This window comes from Molothrus aeneus, chromosome 15, assembly GCF_037042795.1.
Source record: "Molothrus aeneus isolate 106 chromosome 15, BPBGC_Maene_1.0, whole genome shotgun sequence".
NCBI lineage: Eukaryota > Metazoa > Chordata > Aves > Passeriformes > Icteridae > Molothrus > Molothrus aeneus.
Genome location: NC_089660.1, coordinates 1,885,623 through 1,900,145, shown reverse-complemented (window position 1 = coordinate 1,900,145; position 14,523 = coordinate 1,885,623). Strand labels below are relative to the sequence as shown.

General features: G+C 61.9%; 1 protein-coding gene across 6 annotated transcripts in view; it reads left to right on the top strand.

The window, feature by feature from the left end:
- ABLIM3 (actin binding LIM protein family member 3) overlaps nucleotides 1–12,649 on the top strand; it is a 47,873-nt gene extending 35,224 nt beyond the window's left edge. Inside the window, exons 5-23 of one of the 6 annotated variants that reach the window (XM_066559942.1) lie at nucleotides 707–833; nucleotides 925–1,018; nucleotides 1,302–1,389; nucleotides 1,874–1,932; nucleotides 2,154–2,225; nucleotides 2,578–2,733; nucleotides 3,630–3,659; nucleotides 4,124–4,253; nucleotides 5,034–5,132; nucleotides 6,550–6,609; nucleotides 7,769–7,903; nucleotides 8,353–8,417; nucleotides 8,682–8,829; nucleotides 9,382–9,411; nucleotides 9,784–9,842; nucleotides 10,878–10,938; nucleotides 11,083–11,090; nucleotides 11,558–11,638; nucleotides 12,392–12,649. In XM_066559942.1, the coding sequence (XP_066416039.1) occupies nucleotides 707–833; nucleotides 925–1,018; nucleotides 1,302–1,389; nucleotides 1,874–1,932; nucleotides 2,154–2,225; nucleotides 2,578–2,733; nucleotides 3,630–3,659; nucleotides 4,124–4,253; nucleotides 5,034–5,132; nucleotides 6,550–6,609; nucleotides 7,769–7,903; nucleotides 8,353–8,417; nucleotides 8,682–8,829; nucleotides 9,382–9,411; nucleotides 9,784–9,842; nucleotides 10,878–10,938; nucleotides 11,083–11,090; nucleotides 11,558–11,638; nucleotides 12,392–12,505 (1,616 nt within the window). In that variant the 3' untranslated portion in view covers nucleotides 12,506–12,649. Of the gene's footprint in view, nucleotides 1–706; nucleotides 834–924; nucleotides 1,019–1,301; nucleotides 1,390–1,873; nucleotides 1,933–2,153; nucleotides 2,226–2,577; nucleotides 2,734–3,629; nucleotides 3,660–4,123; nucleotides 4,254–5,033; nucleotides 5,133–6,549; nucleotides 6,610–7,768; nucleotides 7,904–8,352; nucleotides 8,418–8,681; nucleotides 8,830–9,381; nucleotides 9,412–9,783; nucleotides 9,843–10,877; nucleotides 11,389–11,557; nucleotides 11,639–12,391 lie in introns of those variants that run through there. The other 5 variants (XM_066559937.1, XM_066559938.1, XM_066559939.1 and 2 more) reach the window with 5 other exon arrangements.
- Nucleotides 12,650–14,523: the final 1,874 nt, after the last annotated feature.

Below are 14,523 nucleotides of genomic sequence, written 5' to 3'. Positions count from 1 at the left end.
GCAGGGACGGTGACCCAGCCCCTCCCTGCGCCATTCCAGTGCCCAGTCACTGCTTCAGATAAGAGTTTGTTCCTGAGGCCCAGCTGGCCTGGCTCAGACTGGGCACCCCGAGGGAAGCCCAGGGCTGTGGCTGGGTGCCAGAGGTACCTCAGGTCCCAAATTTCCTGTGCTGGGGACAAGCAGAGGTGACAGATTGCCACGGCGAAATGATCCCCATGAGGCTGCCTCAGGAGCAGGGTGTTTGTAACAGCATCGTGGTATTTTCAGGCTTCCCCAGACGGAGGAGGAAGGAATGAATCTGACTCCATGTTCTTAGCAGACTAATTTATTATTTTATGATCTATATTATATAAAAGAATACTATAATAAACTATACCAAAGAATAGAGAAGGGATACAGACAGAAGGCTTAGAGATACTAATGAAAACTCGTGACTCCTTCCAGAGTCCTGACACAGCTGGACAAGCAAAACACAGGAGAAGCTAATCAGATAATTCTTGTTTTCATTTTTCTCTGAGGCTTCTCAGCTTCCCAGGAGAAAATCCTGGGCAAAGAGATTTTTCAGAAAATGTGACAGTGACACAGCATCATCCCTGGCTCATCCTCCGGGGCAGGGCTTTCCTCTGGGGGTGAGGGCACTGCCAGGGCTGTCCCACAGCAGCTGGGGATGTCCCTGCTGTGCCCACGTCCCCTCCTGTCCCCCCAGACTGCGCTGGCTGCAAGGAGGAGATCAAGCAGGGCCAGTCCCTGCTGGCCCTGGAGAAGCAGTGGCACGTCAGCTGCTTCAAGTGCCAAACGTGCGGGGTCATCCTCACGGGCGAGTACATCAGCAAGTGAGTGCCACCTCGGGGCTGGGGCAGGCAGGGGCTGGCCTGGCACTCACCTGGCACTCACTGGCACCCACCCCTCTGTGCCTCTCCCCAGGGATGGCATCCCCTACTGCGAGTCCGACTACCACGCGCAGTTCGGCATCAAGTGCGAGACCTGCGACCGCTACATCAGCGGCCGCGTGCTGGAGGTGAGTGCCTGGTCCTGCACGAGGGTGCCCTGCTGCTCTGGGACCCCTGGCTCGGCTTGGTGTGGGAGGTTTCCAGGAGAGCAGAAGGTCCTGCAGGTTTCCAGTGGGGATGAAGCCCTCTCTGGTTTCTCCATGGGGCACGGAGGCCTCCAGGGCCACCCCAGTTTGCTTCACCTGCTCGCTGTGGGCAGCAGTGAGGGTGGCAGGGTCACTCAGGGACAGGGGACAGGGCCAGCTCAGCGTGTCCTGCCTGGCTCAGGGCTCCTCTCTGCTCTCCTCGCAGGCAGGAGGGAAGCACTACCACCCCACCTGTGCCAGATGTGTGCGCTGCCACCAGATGTTCACAGAGGGAGAGGAGATGTACCTGACAGGTAAAGTGTGACAGCGGGGCTGGGGGGCTGTGGGGTTTGGGTCCTCCTGGCACCTCCTGGCCAGGCCCTGGCCTCCTGACAAGGGTCTGTCTGTGTGTGTGCAGTGCCAGGGATCCCCCTCCCACTGCTCTCCAGCTGCTGTGTCAGAAACCCCTGCTCTCCATGAGCCCTGCCCCTGAGCTGGGAACTCCTCCTCTCCCTGCACACCTGGGCACAGCCCAATCTCTGCTCACTGAGCCCAAAGGATGGGGGTGTTGTGGTGTCCCCAGCTCGGTGTCACCTGGTTTAACCAGCAGCAACTGGTTGGGCCACCCCAAATGTCCCAGCTGAGGTCTGGCCCTGCCTTGCTCCATTCCTGATCACAGACACTCAGTCCCCGCTGCCCTGCACGTTCCTGTGGCACTGCTGGAGGTGGCAGGGACGTGGCAGGGGGACCTGGCAGGGGGTGACAGTGTGTGAGCACTGTCCCTTTGCTGCCCTGCAGGCTCTGAGGTGTGGCACCCCATCTGCAAGCAGGCAGCCAGAGCAGAGAAGAAGCTGAAGGTAGGCACCAGGGTGAGGGTGGCACGTCCCAGGTGCCATTGTCCCGAGTCCCTGCTGGAGCTGGACTGTTCTGGCAGTGCCCACACCTGGAGTGGCTTCCTGAGGTTGCCCAGAGGATGGTGGGTGGCCGTGGCTGGGGCTGTGACAGTGAAATTCAGCCCCAAACCAACAATCTCTCCTTGCCCTGCCCTCACCTGCCCTCCCCGTTTGTGCCTCCACAGCACAGAAGGACGTCAGAAACCTCCATCTCGCCCCCTGGCTCCAGCATTGGCTCCCCAAACCGTGTCATCTGTGTAAGTCCAGCCTGCCCCTCCCCAGGGGTGCCAGCAGCAGCTGCCAGAGCTGCTCTTCAGTGGGACAAGCCCAGAATTTGGGGACAGCACAGACAAATCCCCCTGTCCCTGCAGCACGCTGTGCCACCAGTGCCATGGCCCAGCTCAGGGGCACAGGAGGAGCACAGTCCTGCCCTCCCAGCTCCTCTGCTCTCCCCTGCTGCCTTTCAGGCCTCTCCTCTCACCTGTCCCGCTGCTGGGGTGCCACTGAGCTCTGTCTGCCCTGTGCTAGCTCCACACTGTGCTCCAGCCTCCCCTCCCTTCTCTCCTCCTCTTCCTTTCCATCCCTGTGTCTGTCTCTCCCTCTCCCCAGGCTAAAGTGGATAATGAGATCCTTAATTACAAAGACCTGGCAGCTCTTCCCAAGATTAAAGCCATCTATGAGGTGCAGCGTCCTGACCTCATTTCCTACGAGCCCTATCACAGATACACGTCGGACGAGACGCTGGAGAGATATAGCTATGGGGAGGTACTGATGTAGCTATGGGGAGGTACTGATGTAGCTGTGGGGAGGTACTGATGTAGCTGTGGGGAGGTACTGAGGCTGCAGGAGCCCTGCTGGGGGGCAGGAATGGGCCCCAGGCTGGCCGGAGCTCTGGGGGGCTTGTCCGTGCCAGGGGGAGCCGTGCAGGGAGGCAGGCCCAGGGGCATGGGGAGGGTCAGTGATGGAGGAGAAGTAGTGCTGCTGTAGAGTCAGAGAGATCCCAGTGAGCTCAGGGCTGTGTGAGAGGAGTGATGGGCAGGGAATGCACCCTCACAGCCCTGAGCATGGCCCCTGGCAGGCAATCCTGCAGGCAGCCAGCACAGCACCTCTGGAGCACCTCTGGGGCACCTCTGGAGCAGGGCTGCCCTGTGGGTGCTGCAGCCAGGGAAGGGCTGGGCAGTGCATTCCTGCAGGGCTGGGAGCAGGGGAGGCTCAGGCACGGGGCTGTGCTGCCTGCCCTGCTGGGGGAGCCCAGGGAAGGAGAGGAGCTCACACAGGGAGGCACCTGAAGGGTGCTGCAAGAGGAGCAGCAGCTCCTGAAGAGGATTTGGCAGCAGAACCTCTCCCATCCCCAGCCCAAGGTTCTGCCACGAGCCTGGTGTCCTGCAGCCCACCAGGATGGTGCAGGCAGCGTGGCCATGGCCCTGTGTGCCTCCCCCTCTCCACAGAGGTGTCTGAGAGGTGGCAGCTGCTGATTGCTCCTGCCAGTTCCCCTCCTGGCCAGGGCTCCCTGCCCAGTTCAGCTCTGCCTGCACCCCCAGTGTAACCCAGGGACTAATCCAGCTGCTGTGGGACCCCAGTCTGTCCCTGCTCCTCCTAACCATGTCTGTCTCTCTTTCTCTCTCTGTTCTCCTCCTCACTTTGCCTCCTGCTGCCTGCAGTCCCTGGGGACCCTCTCCCCATACTCACAGGTAATGTTCCTGTGGGCACTGGGTCTGTCACCCGCTGCTGCCCCAGGATGTCCCCCTGCCCAGAGCCTCTGCTGCTCGTCCCCCTGGGCTGGTGGCTGTCCCAGGGTGGGGGGTGACAGGGGAGGGGGGCTGTTGTGTCCTTCAGGCCCCAAAGAGAGCAGGGTGAAAGCCCTTCACAGCAGAATGGCCCCAGGGTGCAGCTTCTGCCCTGTGGAGGCAGCCCCAGTAACTGGGAACAAGTTCAAGGGAAGGGGACAATCTCCAGACACCAAAGCTCTGTCACCTGCTCCCAAACCCTGGTCTGTGCTGCCTGTGCCTTGGCAGGGCAGGCTGGGGACCCCTCCAGCCTCAGGGGACACTCAGAGCCACTGCCAATGTCACACACAGGGCACCCCCAGGCAGGGACCCCATTGTGGGACACCCCTGCCAGTCTAACCCCGCTCTCCACGCCTTCCCCACGCCAGGACATCTACGAGAGCTTTGACCCGCGGCAGAGGCGAGCCTCCAGCCCCGGCTACATCGACTCCCCCACCTACAGCCGCCAGGGCATGTCCCCCACCATGCCCAGGTCCCCCCACCACTTCTACCGCTCAGGTGAGGATTTGGGCTGCAGCCCCACCGCCAGGGGGAGAGAGGATCGCAAAAACATCTCTGGGATTTCTGTGCTTCCTCATCTGGCCGGCAGCAGGGGGCCCGGGGTGGCCCATGGTGGGAGCAGTGCCCAGCTCTGCCCATCCTCTGTTCTCCAAACTCCTGTGAGCAGCAAGGAGATGCCAAGGGGAATTTGGGGTGAGAGGCAGGTGGCCTCCAGCTCTGGTGAAGACCCCTCAGCTGCCCTGGTGGCCCTGGAAGGGATGTGCAGGAGGTGTTTGTGCCCCCGTGAGCAGCAAGGAGATGCCAAGGGGAATTTGGGGCTCGGGCAGGACGGGGTGGGAGGCAGGGAATGCAGCTCTGGTGAAGAGCCCTCAGCTGCCCCGGCGGCTCTGGGAGGGGCGTGCAGGAGATGCTTGTGCCCATGCACACGCGCACAGCCCGGAGCACGGCGGGGAGCAGAGCGTGCCTGGGCCGTGTCTCCCGTCCTCTGGAGCTGTGGAGGAAGGACCGGAACACTCTGAGCTCACCGAGAGCCCCCCGCACGGCCAGGGGCTCCTCACTGCCTCTGCAGCACGCTCGGCTTTCCTGCCAGCCCCGCACCGGGGATGCGGGAACTGCCCCGCTCCATCAGCGCCGCTCCCGGGCCGCAGATCCCCGTCACCCCAGACTCACCCGGGTCACCGCCGCTGCTCTAACACCGCTGCATTTAACACCCATTTTCTTCTGCCTCTTGTTCTCTCTCTCGGTCACTCACGGCTGCTTCTGCTGGGCCCCGCGCAGGCACCGAGAGCGGGCGCAGCTCCCCCTACTATAGCCAGTTAGATGTGAGGTCCTCCACTCCAACCTCATACCAAGCGCCCAAGCATTTCCACATCCCAGGTAGGCTCCGGAGCGCCCCGCTGCCCGGGGAGCCGTGTCCGTGGCATGCCCGCATGTGCCGTCCCCGCTGTGTCGCATGCCCAGCTCCGCCGCCTGCCTAGAGCCAGGATCTACCCCTGGGAGAGGCCATCCATAAACAGGACCCCTCCTCCTTCTCCTCCCCATCGCCACCCGGAGGTCCCAGAGCCGCCCGGAGTCTGCTCCACCCTTGCAGCATCCCTCTTCTTCCTCCTCCCTGCCCTTCCTCCACTGTCCCCCACACCGAGATGAGTGTCCTGGTGAGAGCCTGTCCCCATCCCTGCCTTCCCCCAGGGTCACAGCCGGAGCGTGTCTGCCAGAGGCGTTTGCACACCCCTCCGCTACAGATGACTATTTTATACTCCCCCTAGGGCCCGCCGCTCCCTCCCCCCAGTGTCCGCTGGGCTTGCCAGATGCCTGCTGCCCTTCTGCAGGGATTGCAGGGGGCCACCAGGTAAGGGCCACCCCCGCCCCCGGCCCCGCCGAGCCCACGGGGACGGGGCCGGAGCGGGCAGGAAGGGACAGGGGGTTGGGAAGCAGGCAGAGCTGCCCATCGTCACCTCTCGCCGGGGTCAGAACCCCGCACCGGCCACCCAGCCGGGGCATCTCCCCGTGTCCCGACTGCCTGGCACCCTCCCCAAGGCATCGCCGATGCCCTGAGGACACCCGGAGGCTCCCCCAGCTCCGCTCCCTCCCCATCCCTGCCCTGCCAATCCCTGCCCTGCCCATCCCCGCCCTGCCGCTCGGCGTTTATGGATGGCCCCCTCCCTGCTCCAGCTCGCTTTCCCTCCCGACTCGCTCTTTTCTCTCTCTGTGCTGCGGAAAGAGGCTTTGGCTGATGCTGGCTCGCCCCAGGTAGCTCGCAGGCGGTTCTTGCCGACGCTGGCACCCCCAGAACGGTGCCTGGCTGCCAGGCTGTGCCCCTGCCCCCGATGCATGCTGTCGCTGGGTGCTCGCTGCATGTCCTGGCACTCCTGGGCAGCCGGGACCGCTCCCTGCCCGGGCTGCCGGCCCGGAGCCCTCCCGGGGCATTCCCGGGGCCCTCCCGGAGCCTTCCCGGGACCCTCCCGGGGCGCTCCCAGGGCCCTCCCGGGGCCTTCACGGAGCCCTCCCGGGGCATTCCTGGAGCCTTCCCGGAGCCTTCCAGGAGCCCTCCAGGACCTTCCTGGGGCCTCCCCGGAGCCCTCCGGGACCCTCCAGGGGCACTCCCAGGGCAGTCCCGGGTCCCTGCCGGGGCACTCCCGGTACACTGGAGGGCCCGGGTGCGGCTCTGTGATGGGGACATGGCGTGCGGGTGGTGGCACCGGCAGGAGCCGTGTCCTGTGCGCTCTCAGCACGCCCGCACTCACGTCCCTCTCCCTTCCTTTCTTCCCTTTCTCTCTCTCTCTTCTCCCACCAGCTGCTGGCGAGAGCAACATCTACAGGAAGCCGCCCATCTACAAGCGGCACGGTACGGTCTGTGTGTCTGTCCCTGTCCCCGTGTCACCCCGGGGAGGGGACCGCTGTGCTCAGGGCTGGGTGGGAGATGGGGCAGGCATCGGGGTGTGGGGCTGGGCTCTGCCGGGATGCTCCTGCTCCTGCTCCGGGCAGCAGGGAGGGTTCAGCAGGGGACAGGTGTGACTTTGGAGCACGTCCCTGTGGTGAGGGATGCAGCAAAGGCTGGCAGTGACACCAGGGACGGCTGTGGGAGGGGGAGCAAGGCCTTGGTGGCTGAGGGAGTCAGAGCAGCCTCAGGAACGGGATGAAAAGAGCAATTTGCAGTTGAAAATGCAGCCCTGGAGAAAATGCAGCCCATCCTGGGTGGCTGCTCCAGCGTGTGACAGGCCTGGGGGTGTTGCAGGTTGGAGAGGGTGTTTGGGTGACCCTTGGTGCTTGGGTGGCTCTTGGTGTTTGGTGTCCCTCAGTGTTTGGTGGCTCTTGGTGTTTGGTGGCTCTCAGAGGGGCTGGCTCTGTCCCCTCCTGCTCACAGAGGGACAGCAGCTCTCCCTGGGCAGTAACTGTGTCTCCTCTCTCTCCCTGCTGTCCCCTCCCTCCTGCCCACCTCCCACCGCCTGCTGCTGCCTGCTCCTGCTGCTGTAAGTACCTGCTGGGTCCCCTGTGCCGGTGGCTCTGCCACCTCCTGGCCCTGCTGCTCCTTCCCCTGTCACCCTCCTGGCCTCTGGTGCAGCAGGACTCCCCCCGTGTGCTGTGGAGGCTCTGTCCCCAGCCTGAGCACACTGTGTGTCCCTGCCATGAGGAGCCAGAGCCCCTCTGCTGCCTCCTGTCCCTGGCAGAACCCAGAGAGCCCCGTCCCTGCTGGGGCCAAGCCTTCTTCCATGCCCTCTGTCACCTCCTGGGGACAGCACAGCTCGGTGGCACTGCTGGCACTGGATGAGCACGGTGCAGGAGCCAGCCCTTGTGGGCTCTCAGCCATTTGGGTCCCTTCCCAGCCACATCAGTGACATCCCCTGCTTGTCACTGTCCCCACTGTCGGCCTCAGTTGGAAAACTGATTATTCCCAGCTCTGCTCCGTGCCCAGACACAAATCCCTGGCAGTCCTGGGGAGGGAAGAGGATCTGCCTTGGTTTGGGAGGGATCTCTGCAGATGCTCACCCTGGCTCTGCCCTCTCCTTCTGCAGACACCCCCTCTGCAGCCACGAAGAGCAAAACCAGCGAGGACATTGCTCAGTCATCCAAGTACAGCCCTGCCTACTCCCCTGACCCCTACTACCACTCTGAGTCTGAGTACTGGTCCTTCCAGGGCTCACCCAAAGGTAACAAATTCCCCTTGGGCTGGGAGAAAGGGAAACCCATTCCTGCTCCACCTTTTCTGGGAGGAAATGCTGCTTTGAGTTGGGACTGGACACAAAAGTGGGGTTGGGCTGAGATACCTGCAAAGGTGACCCCAAAACCCAAAGAGTGTCTGGGAGCCAGCTGTCCCCATGGAGCTGGGGACTGTCTCCCCCGTGCCTGTCCCCCTTCTGTCCCCATCTGACCCCTGATGTGTCCCCATGGAGCTGGGGACTGTCTCCCCCCTGCCTGTCCCCCTTTTGTCCCCATCTGACCCCTGATGTGTCCCCATGGAGCTGGGGACTGTCTCCCCCCTGCCTGTCCCCCTTCTGTCCCCATCTGGCCCCTGATGTGTCCCCATGCAGTTGGGGACTGTCTCCCCCCTGCCTGTCCCCTTCTGTCCCCATCTGACCCCTGATGTGTCTCCCTGCAGCTCCCCGGGCCCGGAGGTTCTCCTCAGGGGGTGAGGAGGATGGGTACGACCGGGGCATGCACAAGGTGAGTGCCAGCCCTGCTGGGCACAGCCAGCACCAAACTGGCTGTGGGGAGAAGGCTCAGCCCAGCTCTGCCACCCAAGAGGGTGCCACCACCATCCCCATGGCCCTGGGCCATCTGTCCCCTCCTGGCCACCCCCAGCAGGGGCTCTGAAGGAGGGGACAGCATCCCCCAGCAGCTCAGCCTCATGCCAGGGGATGCTGTGGGGTGCCAGAGAGGGCTGGGCAGGCACAGGAAGGGTGGCAGGTGGCTTTTCCCCCCTGGCAGATCCAGAGTGGCATCGGGAGGCTGATCCTGAGGGAGGAGATGAAGGCTCGCTCCAACTCCTACGCAGACCCCTGGACCCCCCCTCGCAGCTCGGCCAGCAGCAGGGAGGCCCTGCACACAGTGGGCTATGAGGGCTCCCTCAATGGCTGTAAGGCTGTCCCTCTGTCCTTCTGTCCCAGCCAGCACAGCCCCAGCCCCTCAGGGGGGGTGGACAGGGAGGAATGGGATGAGGAAAGGGCTGATGAGAGGTGCTGTGCAGGGAGCTGGGCTCTTTTGCTCTCTGGAGGGTTCCATCCATCCCCTGTGCCCCAGCTGGGATGGGGCATTGCCCAGTGGGCAGCCTGGAATGGCTGAGGGGTCCCTTGGGGGTCTGGCAGCACAGCCATGCCCAGGTGCTGTCACCTGCTCTGGGCTGGCACCCCAGGGACCTCCTGGCACCCCAGGGCTGCCTTGCTTGCCCTGCTCTTCTGACAGAGCCCCCAGTGCCCCCAGCCCTGCCCTTGGGGCCACTTGAGAGCCTGGCAGCACAGATGGCCCTGTGTCCATTCCATGCTCTCCTTCTCGTGGCACATCTGCCCTGGTGGAGCTGGCTGGGGATGCTCCTGGGAGCCCCAGGGAGGGTCTGTGGGGCTGGGGATGGGCAGCTGTGCATGGATGGGGTGCTTGGCTCTCCCTGACAGCAGCTCTGCTCTCCTTGCAGCTCCCCGCACCCATTACCTGGCTGACAGCGGTGAGTGCCTGACCCAAGCCCTCCCCAGCCTCTCCTGGGGATCCAGAGCTGAGCTGGAGGAGCTGCTGGGACCTGGGAGGGGAGAAGGGAAGCCAAAAGGAGCCCTTGAAAGGCTGGGTTAGGACAGAGCTGGAGCAGGGCAGAGAGGATGAGTGGGGGAGCTGGGAGAGCAGAATGGGCTGCTCTGTAGGGTGAGGTGGGAGGGTGCCCCAGGAAGGGGATTTTGGGGAGAGGAATATCAGCACAGGCTGGAAATGAGCTGGAGCTGGAAGGAGACAGAGCTGGGAGCACAGGGGCAGAGGGTGGGGGCTGTCCTGGCCTCTGAGGCTCATTGCTGCTTTTCCCCTGATGGAATTGGTGCCTTCTTTGCAGATCCCCTCATTTCAAAGTCAGCCTCCCTTCCTGCCTACAGGAGGAATGGGCTGCACAGGGTGAGTGCCTCCTGCTGCTGCCAGGCCTTCCTCCTTGTGCCAGGCCTTCCCCCTTGTGCCAGGCAATCCCCCTTGTGCCAGGCCTTCCCCCTTGTGCCAGGCAATCCCCCTTGTGCCAGGCCTTCCCCCTTGTGCCAGGCCTTCCCCCTTGTGCCAGGCAATCCCCCTTGTGCCAGGCCTTCCCCCTTGTGCCAGGCAATCCCCCTTGTGCCAGGCAATCCCCCTTGTGCCAGGCCTTCCCCCTTGTGCCAGGCAATCCCCCTTGTGCCAGGCAATCCCCCTTGTGCCAGGAAATCCCCCTTGTGCCAGGCCTTCCCCCTTGTGCCAGGCCTTCCCCCTTGTGCCAGGCAATCCCCCTTGTGCCAGGCAATCCCCCTTGTGCCAGGCCTTCCCCCTTGTGCCAGGCCTTCCCCAATCTCCCAGGCATTCCCCAATCTCCCAGACATTCCCAATCTCTTCTCCCAGGCATTTTCCCTTGTCCCAGGCATTCCTCAATTTCCCAGGCTTTCCCTCTTGTCCCAGGCCCTCTCCATTCTCCCAGGCATTCCCCAATCTCCCAGACATTCCCAAATCTCTTCTCCCAGGCTTTCCCCATTCTCCCAGGCTCCTCCAAGCCCCCAGTGCTCCCTTTCCATCACTGGCATGTCCTGTTTTCCCCCTCCTGTGCATCCCCGCTGTCACTGCTGCCCTGTGCCAATCCAAAATGATTATTATCATTAATAATCGTTATTGATTAGGGTCCAAAGTGCCCTGTCCAGTCAGTGCCTGCCCCGAAACTCCCGCAGGGCAAATCCAGAGGGATGCTGGTGTTGCTTTCCAGCAGGAGAGCTTTGCTTTATATCCTGGGGGTAGTTTGGGATCCACAGCTCTGCTGCTGCCTCCGGGCTGTCACTTCACCTCCCGGTGCCTCCCTTTCCCTGCTGCTGGGTGGGGACCTCGGTGTCCCTCCCTGGGGACGTGGCAGGTGCCCCTGGAGCGTCTGGAGGAGCCTCCCTCCCTCTCTCAGCCCCTCTCTCTGTGTCCATCCCCCCGCAGCCTCCCAGCGCGGAGCTGTTCCACTACGACAGCACCAACGCCGTCAACTGGGGCATGCGAGGTGAGGGGGACACTGGGGCATCCCCGGGACGTGCTGAGGGGCTGCCCATGCTGAGGGGCTGCCAGCCCCCCCAGGCAGCCCTGCAGGGGCAGGGTGGTGGCAGCAGAGCTGTGGCTCACGTCTCTCTTTCTGCTCTCCCCACAGAGTACAAGGTAAGAGCCTTCTGCTGCCAGGAGAGGCCACCGGCCAGAGCCCCAGGCACGGGTCCGTGTGTGTCCCCAGGCTCTTCAGAGGGGAGCTCAGCCCTCTGCCTTTGCTCTGCTCCATCCTGGACCTGGCAGCCCCATCCCAGGCCCGTGGGGCTCACACTAGAGCCCCTCCCCAGGTGCTGCTGAGCACAATTGTCCCCTGGGTGAGGAGCAGAGCAGGGGGGTTGTGCTGGTGGTTTCCTGGGTCATTCCTGCTTTTGCAGAGTGAGCAGGTTGTTCCAGAGCCGCCATGGAGCTTCAGGGTGGATCAGAGTCACCCTGAGAGCAGCTCCCACCTCTCCTTGTCCCACCCAAGCCCTGGAGGCAGCTGTGGCACCCAAACCCTGTTAAATACAGCAGGAGGCCTTGCCCTCGTTCCCAAGGGTGCCCCAGTCTGGTGGCTGCCCCACAGTGTCCCTGTCCCTGTGCAGATTTACCCCTACGAGCTGCTCCTGGTGAAGACGAGGGGGAGGAACCAGCTGCCCAAAGACGTGGACAGGACCCGGTTGGAGGTGAGAGGAGCCCTTGGCACTGGGGACAATCAGGGCCCAGAGGGACCTGATCCCACTGGGGGTGGCCCTGGCACGCGGCGTGTGGGGCTGTGTGAGGAGCATTTCCCTGTGTGCTCAGGGCACACGAGTGGCAGGGCACTGTCACAGGGCTCTGACAGGGACACACGAGTCGCAGGGCACTGTCACAGGGCTCCTGCTGCTGCCCTGGCCAGGCAGAGCTCTCCCCTGTGCTTTGCCAGGGACACACGAGTGGCAGGGCACTGTCACAGGGCTCTGGCAGAGGCACACAAGTGGCTGGGCACTGTCACAGGGCACTGTCACAGGGCTCTGGCAGAGGCACACAAGTGGCAGGGCACTGTCACAGGGCTCTGGCAGTGACACACGAGTGGCAGGGCACTGTCACAGGGCACTGTCACAGGGCTCTGGCAGAGGCACACAAGTGGCTGGGCACTGTCACAGGGCTCTGGCAGGGGCACACGAGTGGCAGGGCACTGTCACAGGGCTCTGGCAGGGGCACACGAGTGGCTGGGCACTGTCACAGGGCTCTGGCAGGGGCACACGAGTGGCAGGGCACTGTCACAGGGCTCCTGCTGCCCCCCTGTGTCTCTGGCAGGGGCAGGAGGGAGTCAGGTCCTGCCTTTCCCAGGGGAACAGTGCTGGGCTGGTGTCACCCCATTGTCCCAGCGGGCAGGGGATGCCCTCAGAGCCCCTGGCAGGTGCCCAGCTCTGGCCCAGCCTCCTGTTTCTCCCCAGAGACACCTGTCCCAGGAGGAATTCTACCAGATCTTCGGCATGACCATGGCCGAGTTCGACCGCCTGGCGCTGTGGAAGAGGAACGAGCTGAAGAAGCAGGCCCGGCTGTTCTGAGCCAGGGCACTATAAATATATACATACCTATAAATATATACATAGAGAGATCTCTATATTGCAGCTCTGTATGATTCTGGGGGCTGCACAGGCCACTGGGGCCGTCCCTGCACCCCTGAGAGTGAATTGGAGTCTTGCAGATCCTTTGGTGCTCTGTGTTTCCTTTCCTTTTCCAGTCTGAGTTCTGTAGGGATCCCTGGGCTCTCCCCTTGGTGTCTGTCACTGCTGCCCCACAGGGACACGAGGGGAGGGCAGGGATTCACATCTGATATTTCAACTTTCACAGGGACACGAGGGGAGGGCAAGGATTCACATCTGATATTTCAACTTTCACAGGGACACGAGGGGAGGGTGAGGATTCACATCTGATATTTCAACTTTTACAGGGACACGAGGGGAGGGTGAGGATTCACATCTGATATTTCAACTTTTACAGGGACACAAGGGGAGGGCAAGGATTCACATCTGATATTTCAACTTTCACAGGGACACGAGGGGAGGGTGAGGATTCACATCTGATATTTCAGTTTCCACAGGGACACAAGGGGAGGGCAGGGATTCACATCTGATATTTCAGCTTTCACAGGGACACAAGGGGAGGATTTTCCAGGGAGCAGGGGTTTGGGATGGGGTGTTCCATCCCCTCCTGCTCAGCTGGGCTGTGGAGTTGGGGTGGAAAAGGCCCTGGGCACAACAGCAGGAAAGTGAGATCTCATTCCAGGCTCCTTAAATCCATCCCTGCCTTCGCATGGCCAGGACTGGGGGCACTTCAGGATCTGAAATGCAGAGCTTGGAGCACGGGATAGAAGTGCTGGGGACCCTGAGTCCCAGTCCCTCCTGGGCTGGGGCCTTTCCCTGCAAAGCCTGGGCTGCTCCAGAGCCAGTTTATCCTCCCAAGGGGCCAGAACAGCCACTTTCCATCCCCAAACCCAGCCCTTCTCAAGTGGAACAGCCAAGGCCACCTCCTGCCTTGTGCTGCTGCTCTTCAGGTTTGTCCAGGGCTGAGTATTCCAGGATATTCCAGCTGGGAGCTGGGGAAGGCCAGAGGAGAGGAGTGGGAAATGCAGGTCCCACAACCTGCTGGAGCTCTCCTGGGTTTTCCTGAATTCCCCATCACAACTGCCATCACTCCCTGATGAATCCCTCTGGGAATGCAATTCCCTCTGCTGCAAACTCCACATCTTTGTATCCCAAACTCTATGGGATAACTTTGGTTGTTGCCTTATTTTTCATAAAAGGAATGAGGTTGTCTCCACACAAACACCTTCCCTGCTGTCTGTGCTGCTCTGCTTTCCTGTTTGCTCATCCTGCAGGATTTTCAGGCACACAGCAGGGTTGGACAGTCCCAAAAACAGCCCAGGGACCTGTGGGGTGTTCAGCAGAATTCCTATGATGGGACAGTGCAGGTTTTACCTCCACTGTGCCCTGAGCCACATTCTGGTCCCCTCTGAGGCCCTCCTGTCCTGGTGTCCCCATGGAGTGGGTTCAGTGCCCTCCCTGCCACCCAAAGCTGCCCAATTTGTTGCCCAAAATACCATCAGGAGTTTCCCCTTGCAGGGGTTTGCCAGAGGGCAGGGGGCTCACTCAGGGCAGGGTTTTCCCCAGCAGCAGCAGCAGCTCCAGCTCTGGAGCTTTGTGCCAGCCAGGAGAGGGCTGGGGATTGAGGTGAGGATGGCAACACTGCCCTGGGAGCTGCTCATCTGCTCCAGAGCAGCAGTAAATGAGCCAAGCTGATTTGTAATTATTTCACTCACACAAAACAGGGCTCTCTAAATCAAACTCGACTGTTTGTGGCTGTAGGAATCTTCCCTCTCCAGCAGCAGTTCCAGTGAGGGAGCCTGGGGGATGTTATTAACAACAGTAATAACACAAGAGCAGGATCTTCTCATTCCCAAAGCATTTTATGGACAGTAACTCTCCTCCACAAGGACCTGCATGGCAAGAGTGAGGAAACTGAGGCAGGGCTTGTTTTATTTTTTTTTTTTTTTTCTCTCACAGCCAGGGCAGCATGCCCAGCT